Below are 21887 nucleotides of genomic sequence, written 5' to 3'. Positions count from 1 at the left end.
CGGAGCCAGCGCCGGGGCTTAGTTCTGACCGGATTCGGGCCGCGCCCCGGGCCAGAGCAGCCCCCGTGGGCTCCTCCCTGGGGCAGGGGCAGGGGCAGTGTCTGTGCAGGGGCCGCGCCAAGCTGGCGGGGTCACAGTTGGGGGCGGCCCCGGCCCCTCCAGAATAAGACTGACCCCGGGGGGGGGCATTTGCAGCGCGAGTAACAACATGGGGGGAGCGCACCCACGTGCCGGGGGGCGGGGCCCTGCTGTCTGCGCTGCCAGGTCCCCGCAGGGAGTGGGGGGGGAGCCTGTCCGTGGCTGCTCCCCCAGCTGGTCCCGCAGCGCAGCTCCCCCCTGCAGGCCCGCGGGTTTGTAGCGAGCGGCTCCCTGCCACGCTGGGCTACTTAAGGAGTGCGGGGCGCTGAGTATGCGCCGTAGCTCGGCTGCAGACGGCCCAGCCCGCTCTGTGCTGAAGTTTTTGGGAGACTGCATTTTAAAAGGGAGAGCGATCGGAAAAGAGGGCTAACGAGAGGACATGAAGTCTCGCCGCATTTCACACCTTTGTGTTGTCTGCTGCTCCGAAATCGCTGAATTGCCCTCCCGTCACTGCAGCCCGTTTCCACTGCAGCTTTGCTCCTTTGCAAATGTTACTTCTCTTACTTCAATGCCTGTCACTGTATTATTTGCATTTGTTTTGACAGTTAATGCTCAAAAACACTTAAGTCAATGGGAATTTTTTCTGAGAGTCTCTTACAGCCCTTTTATTTTTACTGTTATTGCCCAAGACTCTGTAGGGCATAATATGCAGGCGCTCAGACTCATGAAAAACCTTTCCTCTACTTCCCCCCCCCCCCCCCAAATCTCTGTTTAAACCAAAGCCCTTCAAATGGAAAAACCTTCCACTGCCCTACTCCCAGTCTCTGTGGCTGTGTCCAGACTCAGGGGTTTTTTCGGGAAAAGTAGCCTTTTTCCGAAAAAACTTCACCTGGGTCTAGACTGCAGCCGCGTTCTTTCAAAATTAAATCGAAAGAACGCGGCTTTTCTTTCGACGGCGGTAAACCTCATTTCACGAGGAAGAACGTCTTCTTTCGAAAGTGCTTCTTTCGAAAGAAGGCGTTCTTGAATGTAAATAGGGCTTCTTCGAAAGAGAGCATCCAGACTCACTGGGTGCTTTCTTTCGAAAAAGCAGCTTGCTCTTTCGAAAGTTCCACGTGCAGTTTAGATGCTCTCTTTCGAAAGAGGCTCTTTCAAAAGTATCTTTCAAAAGAGCCTCTTTCGAAAGAGGCTTGCAGTCTAGACATAGCCTGTTTGAAACAAAGCAGATCAGCAGCTATGAGGGAAGACACTGCTAAACCCTCCTGAAACCTGCCCTAGCCTCATGTGCATCACTCCATGGCTACATCTACACTGCAGGCTTTTTGCGCAAGAAGGCTGTGTCTACACTGGGCCACTTATTCCGGAAAAGCAGCAGCTTTTCCGGAATAACTTGCCAGCTGTTTACACTGGCCACTTTCTTTTCCGGAAAAGCAATGACGATCTACTGTAAAATTGTCAGTGTTTTTCCGGAAAAACTATGCTGCTCCCATTCGGGCAAAAGTCCTTTTCCGGAAAAACTGTTCCGGAAAAGGGCCAGTGTAAACAGCACAGTAGTCTTTTCCGCAAAAAAGCCCCGATCGCGAAAATGATGATTGGGCTTTTTTCCGGAAAAGCGCGTCTACATTGGCCACGGATGCTTTTCCAGAAAAAGCGCTTTTCTGGAAAAGCATCCTGCCAATGTAGACGCGCTTTTTCCGGAAATACTTATAATGGAAAACTGTTCCGTTTTAAGCATTTCCGGAAAAGTGTGCCAGCGTAGACATAGCCGAACTGTTTTGCGGAAGAGTTCTTGCGCAAAAAATCTTCCACAAGAGCACATCCACAATGCCATGTGCTTTTGCACAAGAGCATCCATGGCAGTGTGGACGCTCTCTTCCGCAAGAAAGCTCTGATGGCCATTTTAACCATAGAGGCTTCTTGCACAAGAAATTCATGTTGCCTTTCTACACTGCCTTCTTGTGTAAGAGCTCTTGCGCAAGAGGGCTTATTCCTCGTGAGGAGAGGAATAACTCTTGCGCAAGAAGCCCTGTTTTCGGATGCTTTACTGTAAATTTACTTGTGCAAGAACACGTGTGCAGTGTAGACACTCTGCAAGTTTTTGCACAACAACTGTTCTTGTGCAGAAAGCCTGTAGTGTAGATGTAGCACATTTGTATACAGAATGGAGAACAGAAAGTCCAACACCAGAACCACATTGAAGGCTGGGACACAAACTAGGGAAGCACAGTCTGATGGGAAAACCCTGCTCCAGATGCTACTAATGACCCCTTGCCTACACACACCCAGACCAATAATGAATCAGGCTAATTCTAGGAAAAAGTCCTCTAGGGTATCCAAAATACTGAAGCTGCCTAACTGGATTATGAGGTCCCTGTAGGGCAGGGATGGGAACTGTACGGCACACAGGCTGGGATGCTCTGGACTCCCACCTGGCCCCTGCAACAGGGCAACTCAGCATTGGCACTCCAGCCATCTGGGGGAGGGGCTCTGAGGTTTGCTACTCCCTCCACGCCACATGGCTGGACCCAGCCTGAGATGGGATAGCTAATTCCCAATTTGCACTGGGGGCAGGTGGTAACTCTGCTGTAGCTGCCCTGCTTATGGACTAATTGACTAGTTGATGGAAAATCCATCCATTAGTTGATTAAATTAAATTTAACATCCCTAGTCTAAACTCATGCCTCTGAATTTGCTACCCACTGGACTAGAGGGTGTGAAATGCAACTCTTGACCAGTAAATTGCCAGAGGATGATAGTGCCCCAGACCTGGGTGGGCAAAAGGGCCTCTGTGGACCAAATCTGGACCACCAAACAGGTTGATCCAGCCCATGGAAGCCCTGCTGCTCCTTCAGCCCCAGGCCAATGAGGGCCTAGGGACAGAGGAATATACTACTCTTAGGGCTCGTCTACACTGGCCCCTTTTCCGGAAGGGGCATGTTAATTTCAGCTATCGTAGTAGGGAAATCCGCGGGGGATTTAAATATCCCCCGCGGCATTTAAATAAAAATGTCCGCCGCTTTTTTCCGGCTTTTAGAAAAGCCGGAAAAGAGCGTCTACACTGGCCCCGATCCTCCGGAAAAAGCGCCCTTTTCCGGAGGCTCTTATTCCTACTTTATTCCTACTTTGAAGTAGGAATAAGAGCCTCCGGAAAAGGGCGCTTTTTCCGGAGGATCGGGGCCAGTGTAGACGCTCTTTTCCGGCTTTTCTAAAAGCCGGAAAAAAGCGGCGGACATTTTTATTTAAATGCTGCGGGGGATATTTAAATCCCCCGCGGATTTCCCTACTACGATAGCTGAAATTAACATGCCCCTTCTGGAAAAGGGGCCAGTGTAGACGTAGCCTTAGAGTCAATCCTAGTGGTTAACTCTAAGCGCCGTGTACTGGAGGGCAGGGAGCAAGACACTGTGCTATCCAAAATACAGCTGTCACCTTTCTCTTCTGACAGATGATCAATGAGGTATCAGCTCCGCTGAACCTTTGCCCACAGTCTATGCAGTAATAAGGGTTCTGCCTTGTGTGAACTTCTCATGTGCAATACTGAGTGAGCATTCACTAAAGCATTTCTCACAGCCAGAGCAGTAATACACAGTTTTCCATCTATTTTTTCCCACACATGTGCAGAATGAGTTTTGTTAGAGGAACCAATATGCAGGGAATGTGTAACATCATCTCAATATTCGTGCACAGAACAAAGTTCATATGGTAGAAGTGGGGTTCAAGGGCTTGGATTGTGAGGAGGCTCAGGGCTGGGGCAAAAAGTTGGGGAACAGAGGTGTGGGAGCTGGTTCTGGGGTGGGGTCAGGGGCACAGGGCTGAGGTACAGGTTTGAGGTGTGGAGGGGTGAGGGCTCTATCTGGGGGGGGGTGATCTCTGGGGTGAGGCAAGGAAGGAGGAATTTGAGATGAAGGCCACTGAACGGCTACTTGGAGAGAGAAGACTCCTATCAGCTCTCTCCCCCTACCTCAGATGCTCCTCCCTGCCATAGCAGCTCTGGGGCTGGGGCCATGAGATAGATAACTGTCCATCTGCCATTGCAGGTCTGGGCCAGTGTTGAGACCAGTGGGTAGAAGCATCTCTCCCCACCACAACACTAAGTGCTTGCATGGCACTAAATAGCCTACTGCATGGTCATATGGCCATATGGCTTAAAGGGAACTTAGGTTATGGGGTTTCTCTCCTGTGTGGATTCTTCTATGTCTATCAAGGTCTGAGCTCTGAAATAATCCTTTCCCAGAGTCAGACAAGTTATAGGGTGGCATTAGCAGGAAAGTTGTGAGCAAGAAATGAGAAATAATCTTTCCACTCAACTGTGTGCTGATTAGTCTTCAACTGCAGTAATGTGTCCAGTTTGGGGTGCCAGATTTCAAGAAAGATGTGGAGGAATTAGAGAGGGTCCATAGAAGAGCAACAAAAATGACTAAAGGTCTAGGAGACCTATGAGGGAGGACTGAAAGAATTCGATTTGTTTAGTTTGGAAAGAGAAGACTGAAATGAGACATGATAGTAATTTTAAAGTACCTAAAAGGATGCTACAAGAAAGAGGGGAAAAGATGTTTCTCCTTGACCTCTGATGATAGAAGCAGCAGCAAGGGGCTTAAATTGCAAGGGAGGATTAGGTTGGACATAAGGAGAAACTTCCTGTCAGGGTAGTTAAACACAGGAATAAATTAGGGACGTTGCAGAATCTTTATTACGGGAGATACCTAAGAGCAACTTAGACATCTGTCAGGGATGACAGATGGTGCTTGGACCTGCCGTGAGGACACGGCACTGCACCTGATGACCGCTCAAGGTCCCTTTCAGTGATAATGCTATATGATTTCATTGTATGATGCTCCTGCGTAAATTGTATGATGATAGTTAACATATGAGCCCCGACTCAAGCTTTTCCCACATTGAGAGCAATTTACCTGTATGTGGATTCTCCTATGTTTAACAAGATTTGAGCGTTGACTGAAGCTTTTCCCGCAGTCTGAGCAGTTGTAAGGTTTCTCTCCTGTGTGGGTTCTCCAATGTTTAACAAGGTCTGACTTCTCCCTGAAACTTTTCCCACAGTAAGAGCAGTTGAAGGGTTTCTCTCCTGTGTGGTTTCTCCTATGTCTAACAAGCTGTGAGCTCTCACTGAAGTTTTTCCCACAGTCAGAACAGCCAAAGGGCTTCTCTCCTGTGTGGATTTTCCTATGTCTAACAAGGTCTGACCTCTGACTGAAGCTTTTCCCACAATCAGAGCATTGGAAGGGCTTCTCTCCTGCATGAGTTCTCCTATGTCTAACAAGGTGTGAACTCTCACTGAAGTTTTTCCCACAGTCAGAGCAGCTAAAGGGTTTCTCTCCTGTGTGAATTCTTCTGTGTCTAACAAGATCTGACCTCTTACCAAAGCTTTTCCCACAGTCAGCGCACTTGAAGGGCTTCTCTCCTTCATGGATTCTTTGATGCTCAACAGGAGTTGCACAGTCACTGTAAGCGTAGGGTGCCTGTTGATGGGGGATTTTCTGTTGAAAGTTTACTGTGTTTCTTTCCACCCTTCTGCTCCTATGACTGGATTTACCCTGTCCCTTCTCTGGATGGTTTCCCTGCTGCGTTTCTGGGCTATGCAGACTCTGACAGGTTTCTCCCTGCTCAGGACTCTGGGAAGCATTCCCTTCGGATTTTCCCAGTAACATCCCACATGGAGCCACATGCTCTGGTCCTTCCTGCTGAAGGCTCTCCTCATTGTTCTCTCTCACCGGCCCATCACCTGCTGGGACACAGAGAGAAATTAGACTGGAGTCATTTACTGTACTGAGATGAAAGGAAAACTCTGAAAGGGGAACAGAAAAGGGGGAGCACCCAAAGAATGGCTGGAAAGGTTGAATATTCATGAGCTGAGTTCATCCTCCTCCCCCATAACCCTTCCCTAGAGGAGAGAACCCAACCTTCACCCTCACTCTTTAACTGGAATTGAAGACAGGCTGAAGAGCCAGGTAGACTTGATGAAAATACACAAGCGACACCTGCTGTAAGGGGACATAAATTGTTTTCTGAGTTAGTTTAGCTGATTGCTCACCTATGTGGATATCGCTGATGATCTTCCCTTTCTCATAGCTCTGGAGATCTGGGATCTGCAGTTCCTCCCCTCGCTCCACCGAGGAGATCACATGAGCTTTGGAGACTGGAAATCCTGCTCGAGGAGCAATTAACAAAGCGCTGATATTGTTAATTAAGGTGTATGCCATTACTACTTCCAGACCCAGGATGAGTTGCCCGCCCAGAGAGGCTCCTTCCCCACATCTCAGAGACCGGGCTGCGGATGCTACAAGATCCCAGGACAGACTCACCTGCAATAAAGTTGCATCCCCCAGACTAAGATGCAGCCAGTTCCCCAGGGGAACTGAACACCTTGCTGCACACTCTAGGGTATAACTAAAAGTGACAAGGAGTCCTGTAGCACCTTATAGACTAACAGATGTATTGGAGCATAAGCTTTCGTGGGCAAAGATCCACTTCGTCAGATGCATGCATCTGATGAAGTAGGTCTTTGTCCACAAAAGCTGATGCTCCAATACATCCGTTAGTCTATAAGGTGCTACAGGACTACTTGTCGTGTTTGGAGATCCAGACTAACACGGCTACCCCTCTGATAAAGGGTATAACTAAGTCTCCCTCGTGGCTGCTTCCTTCCCCGGACAGGCACACACTGCTCAAGTGAGCTCTAGTGAGGGCTGGCAGGTCTGACACTGAGGCCCACAGGCAGGGCTCAGACTGCAGCTGACACATGGCAGGTCACTAGAACTTGGAGAGAAAAGAGCCAGCAGGGCTCTAGGTCCCCAAGGGCTCTGTGCACAAAGCTTCTGGCTTGGGGACTCAGCTCACCCTGCTCATTGGCTCGGAGGCTCTACTTGAACCAGAAGGAGGCAGATGAAGTTGTCTGAGGTAAGGATGTCAATGAGTAGTCGACTATACACCTGCCCAGCACTCCTGCCTCCTAACTAGTTGACCAATCTGCCAGATGTTCTGCCCCATGTGGCTGGCCAAGGAAGCTAGATGCCAGTTTTTAAGCCCAGCAGCAATAACAGGTGAGTGCACGTGGCAATGGCCTGGCTTCCTTGTTGTCTAATCAAGCTATGGGGATTGAAAGATACGTGGCTCCCAGTTCTGACCTTCTGGGCCTCTTCAGTGAGTGCTAGGAGAAATGGGAAGCACTTTGGGTCCTGGACTGAGCCCTTGTTATGTTTGTCTAGTTATGTATGGAATGCATTGAGACTCCTGCTTCTTGTGTGCTTTGGAGAAGAGGAAGAGAAAAGTCACCTGTCTCCTAGCAGAGGACAGCGCCGCCCTTATGGCTCTAGAGCAGACAAGATAAAGGGCAAGAATTTTCTACACCAGCCTTTTCTCTTTGGATTGACCAATCTCTGAGCAGCCCTGTGGGATGTAGGACTGGTGGTCAGCATGGGTGCCTGAGACCAGCTAGAGCTTCCTCTCACTATGGCCAAACTCTCAGAAGGGCTCTGTGTGATGCCCACTAACCAATCTGGAGGCACCGATAGCTGAGCATGCAGCTCTACCGATGTTCAGGGAATTCCTTGACCCAGGCTTTGCCACGATCTGGGCAGAGCCCCTGGGCAGCATGTGGCTCCTCCTCTCACAGAGGTGTGCTGTGAGCTCCCTGCTGCTGGAGAAACAGAACCTTCAGGCCCTGAGGATTTGATGCTCAGCATTGCTACTCACCATGGATTCTGTGCATGCAGCAAGTCACAGTGCAGTAATGTAAATGCGCTTCCAGTCCTGTGAACTACTCCCTTCCTAGGGGTGTTTTGTCTACAGCCCTGGGGGAGCTCTCTCCCAGCGCTCTTGTCATGTTTACTCTGTCGCATTAAAGTGCTGCCATGGCAATGTTCTAAGCTTGTACGTGTAGACAAAGCCTGAGAGAGAGTAGCCAGCATGAACACAACTTCTGAAAGCAACAGCAGTCACAACACTACCACAGAACTATTTCTTTTCACCTGGTATTGTTGAGTGTTGCCCCAGAAGGTAACTGTAGCAGAAAGAGCCAAGTGTTTGTTCAGTTTGTTGACTTGCTGGCCATTTAGAACCTGATCCTGCACTTGTTAAGGCCTCACTGCAGCTTCATCTGGACTCTCTAAAAGTACTCAATAGCCTCCTCAGAACGTGAAGAAGAGCACAGATTATTAACACATCTCTACAAAGGCATCCTGAATGCTTTATAACAACAAAACAAAACAAAATAAAAAAAACAAAAATAAAAAACCCAAGTCAGATCCTGCATTAAATTCTGCTAATGTAGAATCCCCTCAGCCCTCTGCACCTCTCTGCTTTGGATCTATCTGCCTTCCATGAAACTACATCTTAATCCAAGCATCTCCCAGCAGATGTCCAACAGCTGTCAACTGAAAAGCACGTTGGCCAAACACAAGTGCTTCCTCTCTCCCTGCTGATAGGAGGTGACAGACCTGTTGGCCTAGAAGTGCAGAGAATTCCTGTTTACTGTATAATTTTAACACTGGTAAATAGTGGGGGTGCCACATTTTTCCTTCCATATCACATAGTTACAAGGTCTGAAATATGCCAAGAATAACACCAACAATCAGGTGGTAATTAATACTAGCTCCTCACCCCAATCTCGGAGTTGCTTCATCAACAAGAAAAGTGAAGATGAGTTTTGACTACCCTCGCTCTGATGCATTAAATCAGACAATGGAGTTTCCACAGCACCCTTTCTCCCATGTAGCCATATCCCCTCCCCTTTGCCCAGGATGACAGCAACCTGCCCGAAATCTTGGCTTTACTCTGGTAACGGTGGCCACATATCACTGTAGGACAAGGACATATTATTCTAAACCTCCTGTTCAGTGTCAGTAACCAACATTAAATCCTGACAAAGCAACATTGGATAATTGAAAGTATCATGATTGGAGAGAAAAAAAAAAACACTTCAGAGGTTGCATGAGACATAACATAAGAATGGCCAGACTGGGTCAGACCAATGATCCATCTAGCCCAGTGTCCTGTCTTCTGACAGTGGCCAATGCCAGATGATCCAGAGGGAGTCAACAGAACAGGGAATCATCAAGTGATCCCTCTCTTGTCACCCATTTCTAGTGTCTGACAAACAGCAGCTAGGAACACCTTTCCTACCCATCCTGGCTAATAAGTATTGGATGGACCTAATCTCCATGGATGTATCTAGTTCTTTTTTGAACCTTGTTCAAGTCCTGGTTTTCACAATATCCAATAGCAAGGAGTTCCACAGGTTGACCATGCTCTGTGTGAAGAAAAACTTCCTTGTGTTTAAAACCTCTAGCCATTAATTTCATTCAGTAACCCCCTACTACTTATGATAACATATAGAATATAACTTTTCCTTATTCACTTTCCCCATATCTGTTCCTAATCATTTTTGTTGCCCTTTTCTGAATCTTTTCCAATGCCAAAATATCTTTTTTGAGATAAGACTACCATGGCTGTATGCAATATTCAAGCTGTGGGCATACCATGTATTTCTTTAGAGGCAATACAATATTCTCTGTCATTTTCTCTATTTCCTTTTTTAATGATTCCTAACATTCTGCTTGCATTTTTGATTGCTTCTTCACATTGAGTGGATGTTTCAGAAAACTATCCACAATGACTCCAAAATCTCTCTCTTCAGAGTGCTAAATTAGTTCCCATTGTTATGTCTGTAATGTTGGGATTATTTTTTCCAGTGTGCATTACACTAGTTACCGCTTTTCATTGTGGGAGCTGATGGCTTACTCCTACTGTTTGTTTCTTGTCTTATAACCAGTTATCAATCCCTCTTAGTCCATGACAACTTACTTTACTTAAGAGCCTTTTCTGAGGGTTCTTGTCAAAGGCTTTCTGGAAATCTAAGTACACTATATCCACTTGATTCCCCTTGTCCACATGCTTGTTGACCCTTCTCAAAGAACTCTAGTAGATTACTAAGGCACGATTTCCCTTTACAGAAACCATGTTGACTTTTCCCCAACAAATGATATTCATTTATGTGTCTGACAATTCTATTTTTAACTATAGTTTCAACCAACTTGTCCAATTCTGGCATTAGACTTACTGGTCTATAACTGTCAGGATCACCTTTAGAGTCCTTTTTAAATATAGGTGACACATTAGCTATCTTCCAGTCTTGAGGTACAGAAAACGATTTCAAGGATAGATTACAAATCAGAGTGAATAGTTCCACAATTTCACATCTGAGTTTTTTCAGAACTCTTGGGTGAATGTGTTAAGAGTAAAATCGTAAATAGTTAAATGTTTGGTTTGTATTGTTTGATATTATAGGGTATCCCTGTTAAAATCAATATGAATTGTCATCCATTTTGTAAAAAAAATGAAAGACAACCCACATGCCTTGGGTCTATCAGATCATGATTTCCCCGCCTTTGGCAGAAAACAGGTAAACAAATTCCAGTTTAAACTGGATTTACCTCAGAAGTACTTCATACAGGGTCTCCCTAGCAGGGGCAGACTCTGCAGGGGCGGAGTCTCCCTAGCAGGGATCTCCCACCTTAGAGGGCATAAAAGGCCAACAGCCAGGCAGTTCGGGGCTGCTCATCTTAGAGGCAAGGTGTGCGGGGTTTTCCTTACAGATCATTGCACTTCAGAACAAGACAGCTGCTGCAGCCATACGGAAGACTCCACTTAAGACCATCGCAAGCCACCCTGACAACTACTTACCATCAGAACAGAAGAGGACTATGAGGGCTCTCCTCAGTGCTCCTCTCTCAAAGCTCTCGGTGAGCTGCGAGATCTGAAGTCCTGAGCAACTGTCTGGGAACTATCAAGAAGGTTGCTATAAACTTTTCTTATTATACTTACCAGAGCAATTGGACTCAGCCAAAATTTTCCTTTTCCTTGTGGGTTTTGGGTCTTATTATTATTACCCCTTGAATCTTCTATTTTGTAAATTTACCCTTAATTGATTATTGTTTGGTTCACCTAATCTGGGTCCTTTGATAAATTAAAACACGCCACCAGACAATAAACGCTGGCTGTCACAGGACTCAAACAGAGGGTTCAGTATTGTTAGGGGACCCCTGCAGCCTTATCTTTTCTCTCACCTAACAAATGCCAGATGGTTCTTTTTACTATTATGTTTAGCAGTTTGTTACAAAACATACTCTAACGACACTTCAATCCGGGACAATTCCTCAATTTTGTCACCTAAAAAGAATAGCTCAGATTTGGGAATCTCCTTCATGTCCTGACTCATGATTACTAAAGCAAAGAATGTATAGAGTTTCTCCACAATGACCTTATCATCTTTGAGTGCTCCATTAGCATCTCGATCATCCAGTGGCCCAAAAGCTTCCTGCTTCCAAAAACATTTTGCTATTACTTTGAGTTTTTGGCTAGCTGTTCTTCAAACTCATTCTGGTTTTCCTTGTTATATTTTACACTGAACGTGACTGAGTTTATTCTCTCTTCTATTTTCCTCACTAGGATTTAACTTCCACTTTTTAAATGATGCCTTTCTATCTCTTGCTGTTTCATTTACTTGGCTGCTAGCCCATTGTGGAGCTTTTTTCATTCTTTTACTCTGTTTTTTAATTTGGGGTATACATTTAAGTTGGGCCTCTATTATGGTGTCTTTGACAAGTTTCCATGCACCTTGCAGGGAATTTAGTTATGGCATTGTACCTTTTAATTTCTGTTAATTAACCTCCTTATTTTTGTGTATCAGTAGTTCCCCTTTCTGAAATTAAAAGCCACAGTGTTGGGCTGCTGAGGCGTTTTTCCCACCACCGGGATGTTAAATTTTATTATATTATGATCACTATTTCCAAGCAGACCAGTTGTATTTACCTCTTGGACCAGATCCTGTGCTCCACATAGGACTAAATCAAGAATTGCCTCTCCTCTTGTGGATTCCAGAACTAGCTACTGCAAGAAGCAGTCACATAAGGTGTTAAGAAATTTTATCTCTACATCGTGTCCTGAGGTGACACGTACCCAGTAAATATGGGAATAGTTGAAGTTCTCCACTACTGTACTATTGGGGCGCTTATATGGAGCTGAAGATTTCCCCTATTTAATGTATTTATCCTTCCTCAGCCCTGTGAAACTTGGACATTCTATACTAGCTATTGAAAAGACATGGGAGTGGGGCACAAGGAGCATGAGGAACTTGACCATGGTCACACAAAAAAATCTGTGGCAGGGCAGGTAATTCAACATAAGTCTCCTAATATTGAGAGCACTGCAAGAAAAGCAAGAAGAGCTCTCCTCACATTTATCTACTACAGAGCTACCCACACAGAATGGTGGCAGAGAGTGAATTGCCTCATTCACCCTACCACCCTCCCTCCGCCCCAGCACTCAGCCTCTTTCACTGCCAGGAACCAGCCACAAATAAGGAAGGACTCTGGAAACTGCATCTTCTTTCAAGGGGCTCAGCACACTGGCACAAGGGGTATCCTGCTGGCACAAACATGGCCAAGATGGTGGGGAAGCACATTGAGACTTTGGCTGAGGGAAGAGCAGCACCACTGTTATGTCCCTGAACCTGCTTCCCCTCAGAGGGTACGGGAAGGGGACAGTCTCATACACAGGAACCAGGATTATTGGGGCTGATACTCCTGACATTATGGGAGCAGGGAACAATGAGGTACCCTGAACCAAAGCCAACTGAGCTGCTCCAGAGCCCACCCAGCTTCTGATACCCGAGGGGACAGAAATCCTTACCCAGCCAGCTCACAGCCTCATAATTCTCCTGCATCACATCCCAGTAGAGGGCTCTCTGACCCGGGTCCAGCAGAGCCCATTCCTCCTCAGAGAAATACACAGCCACCTCCTCGAAGGTCACTGGCTCTGCCACAGCCATTTCCTTTCCCTGGCTCTGCAGGCCGTGGGCTGAGCTGGAGAAAGACATGGGTGTTCTGCAGCCTGTGACGGGGAGAAGGGCAATTGGAGACATTTCAGAAGAAGGTTTCATCCTTTCCACAACCTATTCTCATCAGACTCTGTCCTCGTTGACACATGTGATAGACTGCCATTTTGGACAAATGCTTGAGTTCAGATATTACATATGGGGTGGGCAATAACTTGTGATAGGGCGCCCATTCCAAGATTTTGCAAAGTGGTCATGGGCCACACTTTTCTGTGGAGGGGATATGAGGTTTAGGATGGAGGTTGGGTGCCGAAGGGCGCATGGGGTAAAGGCACTGGAATGCAGGATATGGTGTGAGGTCTGAGGGAGAGGGTTGTGACCTGGGTCAGAGGATTGAGGTATAGGGTCGGGAAGGGAATATGGGTGCAGGAGAGGATTCTGGTTGGAGTAGGGGTGCAGGTGGAGGTACAGGATCTGAGAGGGAGTTGTGACTTGGGGAGGAGGGTGCAGAGGATTTTGACGGTGACCTGGGGGAAGGACTTGAGGTGCAGGAGGGGTTGGGGTACCAGAGGCAGGCTCTGGCTGGCAGGCACTTATCTAAGCATCACCCAGCCAGAAGTACTGCAGCACCCCCAAGGCAGGCTGTGCTCCCTGCCTGCTGCAGCCCCAGACCACTTGAAAATGCAGGGTTGTAGATAAATCTATGTATTATATATTGCTTCATATAAATCTATGTATTATATATTGCTGCATATGACTTGACATTGTGCCTCTCTATATAACCTTGTAACTTTATATTAATCCATAGAACCTTGAAACTTTGTATTAATCTATATAACCTTGTAACTTTGTATTAGAGCCCTATATAGAAAACTTGTAGCAGAATAAGATTTTCCCCCACTCTCTTTCCCCCACTCTGTAATTAATTGCCCTGTTGAATGAATGAGGTGTGAATGAGTAAGACTTGGGAGCCAAGCACCTCCAGACAGCTACAACAGTTGAAGGGGGCTGGAAGCCAGACCCAAGGTGTCAAGTGGGCTGAAGAAAGAAGACCAGACATATTGACGGCCTTGGGGATTAGAAGCAGGCACCTTCTTTGGAAAACACCCTCTCTGCAGCACAAAGGGACCAACGGACACAGACCCAGAGTTTGAATCTAGGAAAGATTTGCATATGAGAGGGATGCTATAAAAGTGAGGTGTCTTGCAGAGGACCCCGGGTTTCGTCTTGTCACCATCGGAGCATCGATCCGGATCGGCAGAAGCCCGGCTCCACCCCTCCCCCATCTAACTCACCTGGCCAGTGCAGTTAAGGGGAGCAACTTGTTGGTAACAACAGCAAGACGGAGTGTGCTTGTGTGTGTGTGTGTGTGTGAGTGCATGAGTGACATATATATATATCATATGCATATGATAACTGTTAATTATTCTGTGTGATCAATAAATGTGGCGTGTTGCCTTATCCCCCTGAAAAAGATCCCGAGTACTTCTTTTAAGTACAACAGGGTGTTCCCTCCACGAGGCTCTTAGCTCCGGAACGGGGAAGAGGCATGCGCTGCCCCCATCTCCCAGGTCTATCTTTCCAGCTTCTACTGGATGGTTGTTTACGGCCAATAAGAGCTGAGGATTGGACTGGGAGAGGGGGAGATCACATGAAACCTCCCCCTCCCTCTAGTGCAGAGAGGCACATGCAGAACCCTTGTGCTTAAACAGCGGCTACTCCATGCCTGAGGGTCCTGGGGTGAGGTGGTCCATGGGCTGGATCCAGTGACTTGGCAGGTTGGCATACTACCCCTGGTGCCCAGCAAAATCTCTCGGCTCCCATGGGCTGGTTTCCAACCAATAAGATTTGAGAGATTATGCTAGGGGAGCAGGGGCAGCACAAACCTAGTATCCTGCTCCTTCTACAATAAACCCGGCCGTCCACCTTAGCTCCAGAAAGGAGCCTGTGTCTTTCCTTAGAGACAACCCTGTGGCATGGGCAGGCTGCACTCTCTGCCAGTGTAGTTGGCATCAGAGCTCCAGAAAAAGTCACCCCGAGGAGCAGTGAAGCTCTGTGGCACTAGCAGCAATTCATATGGCACTGCAGCCACTATGGGAAGCAAAGATTATCAGTCATAGCAGCACCTGGGTTCTCCGGTGTAAAGGATAAGAACCTAAGACTGGCTGTAGTGGGTCTGACAGTCGCCAATGCAAGATGCCCCAGAGGGAGTGAACAGAACAGGTAATCATCAAATAATCCCTCTCCTGTCATCCATTTCCAGCTTCTGAGAAACAGAAGCTAGGGATACCATTCGTATCCATCCTGGCTAATAGCCATTCATGGGCCTACCCAGCATGAATTTATTTAGTTATTTTTTGAACCCTGTTCAAGTCCTGGTCTTCACAACATCCTCTGGCAAGGCATTCCACAGGTGACAGGACACTAGTGTGCTACCAGGGTGCTTATATGGCACTCAGCATCTCACAATTTTAATATATTTATCCTTCCCCAGTACTGTGAAACAGGGAAACACTGTAATAGCTGTTGCAGAGACAGGGGACTGAGCCATAACAGTCTAAGTGACTTGCCCAGGGTCTCCCAGGAATTGTGTGTCAGGACAGGGAATTAACTACAAGTCTCTATACACCATGTGCAGTGCCTGAAACGCAAGAACTCTGCTCACGTTTAGCTACTACAAAGCTATCCTCACAGAATGACTGCAGAGCATAAATTGACTCAACCAGCCTCCCACCGCCCCAACACCCAGCCCCTCTCATGGATAGAAACCAGCACATCACAGAGATCAGCCACAGGCAGGGAATGACTTCAGGTACCACATTATACGTCCGAGGGCCCAGCACAGTGACACAAGGGGTACCCTGCAAGCACTAACAGCAGCCAGAACTCTAGTAACTGCCATTCCTGCCTGGGTCCTTCCACTGACACCTCTATCCAAGGCACAAGATGGGCAAGATGGTGGGGAAGCTCACTGAGACCTTGGCTTTGGGAAGAGCAGCACCACTATTATGTACCTAAACCTGCTTCCCCTGGGAGGGGGCTTGGAGGGAACAGTCTGTCACACAGCAGGCAGGATTATTGGGGCTGATACTCCTGATATTGGAGGGTGGGGGGTAGCGAGTACTGAGGGACCCTGGACCAAACCCAGCCCAGCTGCTTCAGAGCCCACCCAGCCTCTGATACCCACGGGGACAGGAATCCTTACCCAACCAGTTCACAGCCTCAAAATTTTCCTGCATCACATCCCTGTAGAGGGCTCTCTGACCCAGGTCCAGCAGAGCCCATTCCTCCTCAGAGAAATACACAGACACCTCCAGAAAGCTCACTGGCTTCGAAACAGCCATTTCCTGTCAGTGGCTCTGCAGGCCCTGTGCTCAGCTGGAGCAAGACATGGGTGTTCTGCAGCCTGTCAGTAGGGGGAGAAGAGCAATTGGAGACATTTCAGAAAGGGTTTTAATCCTTTCCATAACCCCATTCTCCCCAGATTCTGTCTTGTAGACATACATGCTTGACCCTGCCTTTTTGGGCAAATACTTGAGTCTAGACATTTTGTAAACAGCACACACAAGTTAGATCCCAAATCTGTATTCACTTCTCTCAATACATGCCTTGAGTTTCAACATTCCTGCATCTGGAATAATGGGATTTGGTTCTGAACACCCAGTGTTTCCAATAAAGCAGCTGCGTATTCACTGGCTCAACATGGATGTAGGTGTCTAAGTTAGGCTCCTGTAGTTAAAGCCCCTAAATCTTCTTGCATTTAATTGCAGCCCAGACCTAGGACTTCTTTGAAGGATTAAACCGACAAATTTAATAAACACTCTGCACAAGGGAGATTTAGTGAAGTCAAGGGAACCATTCAGATGCTTGAAATTAAACACACTTGCTGAATGTTTACAGAATGAGATACACAAGCCATTGTATTTAATCTCTTTACCCAAAGCTTTAATTCCCTAAAGCACATTTTCTAGAAAATCTTCGGCTGTGTCTAGTCTGGCAAGTTTTTCCGCAAAATCATCTGATTTTTGCGGAAAAACTTGCCAGCTGTCTACACTGGCCGCTTGAATTTCCACAAGAACACTGACAATCTCATGCAAGATCCACAGTGTTCTTGCGGAAATACCGTGCTGCTGCGGTTCGGGCAAAAGCCCTTTTGCGCAAATCATTTGCACAAGAGGGCCAGTGTAGACAGCACAGTGCTGTTTTCCGCAAAAAAGCCCCGATGGCTAAAATGGTGATCGGGGCTTTTTTGTGGAAAAGCGCGTCTAGATTGGCCACGGACGCTTTTCTGCAAAAAGTGCTTTTGCGGAAAAGCGTCCTGCCAATCTAGACACGATTTTCCAAAAATGCTTTTAACGGAAAACTTTTCCGTTAAAAGCATTTGCAGAAAATCATGCCAGTGTAGACGTAGCCTTCAAGTTTTGCTCTGAAGACTTCAAGACATGGAGTATCCACCACTTCTTCGATCATTTGATTCAGCTGCTAATCCTCTTCCCTATCAAACATTTATGCTTCCTTTCTAGCCTGAAATTGTCTGATTTCAACTTCCAGTTATTTGTTCTTACTGAACCATGTTCCGCTAGACTGAAGAGCCCTTGGGGATGCAGCAGTTTCTGTCCATGAACAGATTGATACAGTGGAAGCCAGTCAGCTTTCAGTTTATTTTTTTAAAACACCATATTTAAGCTGAACAGACTGAACACTGAAAACTGTCAGATTTAAGGTGCAGTAACTTGCATACCCTTTATTTCAAAAGCTATTTTGAGATAGGCACATTTAAAAGATGGGGGTTAGCTATTTCGGGTAACATAATAGCCCCTTGTCTAGATGTACCCTATTAGAGCTCTCCTGCTATTAATAACAATGTTTAACGCTTCACCAATTATCACCTCTAATATCATTAGCTCACAGACATTAACCTCCCCCCTTATCCCCCCTCTGTTCTGAAATGTCCTTTTTACATATGTTCACTTTTTTGAATTGTATTCCTTTGGTATATATATATGGTCATGCCAATTTTCTTCCACAATTTGATCTGAGGAAATGGGTCTGGCCCACGAAAGCTCATCACCTAATAAACCATCTTGTTAGTCTTTAAAGTGCTACGTAGTCCTGTCTTTTGTTTTAACTTCACATGTGAGTCAATAATATAAGAACATAAGAATGGCCATACTGGGTCAGACCAAATGTCCATCCAGCCCAGTATCCCGTCTACCGACAGTAGCCAATGTAAGATGCCCCTGAGGGAGTGAACTGAACAGGTAATGATCAAGCAATCCCTCTCCTGCCATCCATCTCCACCCTCTGACAAACACAAAGGCTAGGGACACCATTTCTTACTCATCCTGGCTAATAGCCACTAATGGACTTACCACCATGAATTTATCTAGTTCCCTTTTAAACCCTGTTATAGTCCTAGCCTTCACAACCTTCTCAGGCATGAAGTAAGTAACTGAAAAGAAAGAGGTGTAACAGCATTGTGCAAGAGGGTTTTTCTTGTGCAAGAAAGGGCAGTGTAGATGCTCCTTCTTGCGCAAGAGCCTCTTCTGAAAAAAATGGTGGCTCATTAGGTATGCAAATGAGGCACGGCAATATTCCACACAGCCTCATTTGCATATTACTCGTGCAAGAAGCCACGAGTGTAGACATAGCCTTAATCTCCTCTTTTCCAAGCTGAAAAGTCAGTCTCTTTCATCTCTCCTCACATGGGACTCGTTCCAAACCCCTGATCATTTTAATTGCCCTTCTCTGAACCTTTTCTAATGCCAGTATATCTTTTTTGAGATGAGGCGACCACATCTGTGCACAGTATTCAAGATATGGGTGTACCCTGGATATATATAAGCGCAATAAGACGTTCTCCATCTTATTCTCTATCCCTTTTTTAAGGATTCTTAACATCCTGTTTGCTTTTTTGACTGCCGCTACACACTGCATGGACATCTTCAAAGGACTATCCATGATGACTCCAAGATCTCTTTCCTGATTCGCTGTAGCTAAATTAGCCCCCATCTATGGCTGTGTCTACACTAGCAAGTTATTCCAGAAAATCAGGTGCTTTTCCGGAATAACTTGCCAGCTGTCTACACTGGCCCCTTGAATTTCCAGAAAAGCAATGACGATCTACTGTAAAATTGTCAGTGTTTTTCCGGAAAAACTATGCTGCTCCCGTTCGGGCAAAAGTCCTTTTCCAGAAAACTGTTCCGGAAAAGGGCCAATGTAGACAGCAGAGATTTCTTTTCCGCAAAAAAGCCTCGATTGCGAAAATGACGATCGGAGCTTTTTTGTGGAAAAGCACAAAAAAAGCACCAGATTGGCACGGATGCTTTTCCGCAAAAAAGTGCTTTTGTGGAAAAGCATCCTGCCAATGTAGACACGCTTTTTCCGAAAATGCTTATAACGGAAAACTTTTCCGTTATAAGCATTTCTGGAAAATCATGCCAGCGTAGACGTAGCCACAGTGTACGGATAGTTGGAGTTATTTTGTCCAATGTGCATTACTTTACATTTATCCACATTAAAGTTCATGTGCCGTTCTGTGGGAGATCTTTTTGAAGTTCTTCACAGTCTGCTTTGGTCTTAACTCTCTATCACAACAAACTATACTCCTGAGTTTGCGAACTAACTCCCATTCGGCTGTCTCCTTACGTAGTCGGGTGATACAACTTTTTTGCGGAAGGGTGGCTACTTTTAAGTCCATTATTGACTGTCCAGGGAGTCCCACACACAAACCCATCAGGGAACGTGCTAATCCCCCCGGACACTTAATAATGGATTTTACGTAGCCATCCTTCTACAACCCCCAGGTGGGACACATTTGCAAATGTCTTTATGCAGACTCAGAAGAGGATCCGGGATTCTTTTAGACCCATAAACCACGCCTGGCCAGCGCAGCGTTTGTAGCTACAATAATTCCCTGCATCCAGTCCCGTTTAGCAGGCGAATCCATCTTATCCAGCAGGGATGCGCTGCCTTGTCCCTGGGGAACAGGTCTAGGAAGCGGGCCCAGGGCCAAACCTCCCCCCCGCGCCGCCTGCAGCGATGTATCTGCCCCGCCCCGACACGTCACCTGCCCCCCGCCCCCGCAGGCGCCGCGCCTCCCCACCTCACCTCGGCTCCTCCGATTCCTCCTGCGGCCCCCGGCGCCGCCCGGAAGCGGAAGCAGCAGCCGCAGCGCGGCGAGTAACCGCCCCAACGGCTCCCTCAGAATTCGCGCCTCAGAGCGCGCGCGGCGGCGGCGGCGGCCCCGCAACCGCCTTCTTCCCGCGCGCGCGCGCGGGCTCGGCCCGGGGGCCAATCGCAGCGCAGTTGGCGGGGCCTGAGCCGGGGTAAGGAGTGACTAGCGGGTCAGGCCGCGCGTGCGCAGCGGCTCAGGGACTCCGGTCCGGGGCCGGCGCCAGGGCTTAGCTCAGACGGGCGGGGCTGCAGGTGAAGCGCGCGGGCAGCAGGTTTGTAGAAAGCGGCTACCTGTGGCGGTTGCGCTACTTAGGAGGGCACGGAGCATGCGCAGTAGCTCGGCTGAAGCCCTGCGCCCTGCCCACTCCATGGAGTTTTTGCTCTGTTCCTAGAAGGGGGAGGGAGGGGGGCTACACAGAGGAGGGGGTGTGAAGCGGCTGCAGGAAGGGTGAAAATAGTCACCCCCGTGGGAGCGAGGCACCAATCAAAGGGGGGGGGGGGCTTTTAAAATTTGCTTAAACCCGCTTCTGTATAATTTACGCCAATCAGACGCACTGAGCATCCTCAAGTTGGACTGCAGATGCCCCTGCCCTTAGCTCTGCCCTTGCAATGTCGAAGTTTTTTTTCTTTTTTTTCCTGACTGCATTTTAAAAGCGTTAACAATGGGGGAAAAAAGAGGGGGGGGGGGGGCTAAACCGAGGACGTGAAGTCTCATCACATTTCACAAGTTTGTGTTGTCCGCTGTCGCTGATTTGCACGCCCCTCCCTGCAACCCCTTTTCATTGTAGCTTTGCGCCTTTGCAAATGTTACTTCAAGGCCGGTCGCTGCGGTGGTTGCTTTTGTTTTAATAGCTAATGCTCAAAACCACGGGAGTCCGTGGGAATTCTTTCTGTGATTGTCTGACAGCGCTTGCTGCCTCTTGTTTTTATTGTTATAGCTCTGCATTCGGGAGGGCATGCTGTCCATGCACGCAGGCTAATGAAAAACCTTCCCACTGCCCTGCTCCCAGTCTCTGCTTGAACCAAAGTGGATACGTAGACATTGGGAAAGACACACCTAAACCCCCCTGAAACCTCCCCTAGCCTAATGCGCATCACTCCATTCATATAGGCTGTGTCTACACTGGGCCACTTATTCCAGAAAAGCAGCCGCTTTTCCGGAATAACTTGCCAGCTGTCTACACTGGCCGCTTGCTATTCCGGAAAAGCAATGATGATCTACTGTAAAATTGTCAGTGTTTTTCTGGAAAAACTATGCTGCTCCCGTTCGGGCAAAAGTCATTTCTGGAAAAACTGTTCTGGGAAAAGGGCCAATTGTAGACAGCACAGTAGTCTTTTCCGCAAAAAAGCCCTGATCGTGAAAATGGCGATCGGGGCTTTTTTCCGGAAAAGCGCATCTACATTGGCCATGGACGCTTTTCCGGAAAAAGTTCTTTTCCGGAAAAGCATCCTGCCAATGTAGACGCGCTTTTTCCGGAAATACTTATAACGGAAAACTGTTCCATTTTAAGCATTTCCAGAAAAGGGTGCCAGTGTAGAAAGCAGGGAAGCACAGCTTGATGGGAAATCCCTGCTCCAGATGCTGCTAATGACCCCTTTCCTACACACACCCAGATCAATAAGTAATCAGGCTAATTCTAGGAAGCACTTCTCTACTGTATCCAAAGTACAGTACTGAAGCTGCCTAATTGAATTATGTAAGGCAGGTATGGAGGGTGTACGGTCCGCAGGCTGGGATGCCCTGAACTCCCTCCTGCCCCCTACAACAGGGCAACTCAGTGTTGGC

At 47.4% G+C, this 21887-nt stretch overlaps 2 protein-coding genes across 2 annotated transcripts in view; one reads left to right on the top strand and one right to left on the bottom strand.

Annotated features, from left to right (window-relative positions):
- LOC106732380 (uncharacterized) overlaps positions 1-20189 on the bottom strand; it is a 34775-nt gene extending 14586 nt beyond the window's left edge. Inside the window, exons 1-6 of the mRNA XM_075913380.1 lie at positions 20036-20189; positions 16131-16331; positions 12781-12981; positions 6125-6238; positions 4891-5818; positions 4597-4607 (exon numbers count right to left, since the gene is read on the bottom strand). Of these exons, the coding sequence (XP_075769495.1) occupies positions 4597-4607; positions 4891-5818; positions 6125-6238; positions 12781-12981; positions 16131-16269 (1393 nt within the window). The 5' untranslated portion in view covers positions 16270-16331; positions 20036-20189. The remainder of the gene's footprint in view (positions 1-4596; positions 4608-4890; positions 5819-6124; positions 6239-12780; positions 12982-16130; positions 16332-20035) is intronic.
- The window catches only part of LOC102448349 (uncharacterized), a 91683-nt gene continuing 89918 nt past the window's right edge, over positions 20123-21887 (top strand). The window contains exon 1 of the mRNA XM_075913379.1: positions 20123-20253. The gene's annotated coding sequence lies outside the window, so the exon portion shown is untranslated. The remainder of the gene's footprint in view (positions 20254-21887) is intronic.

The sequence above is a fragment of the Pelodiscus sinensis genome, chromosome 32 (genome assembly GCF_049634645.1).
Source record: "Pelodiscus sinensis isolate JC-2024 chromosome 32, ASM4963464v1, whole genome shotgun sequence".
Taxonomy (NCBI): Eukaryota; Metazoa; Chordata; order Testudines; family Trionychidae; genus Pelodiscus; species Pelodiscus sinensis.
Note: the sequence above shows the minus strand (reverse complement) of the source record. Positions and strands in the feature narration are given on the sequence as shown.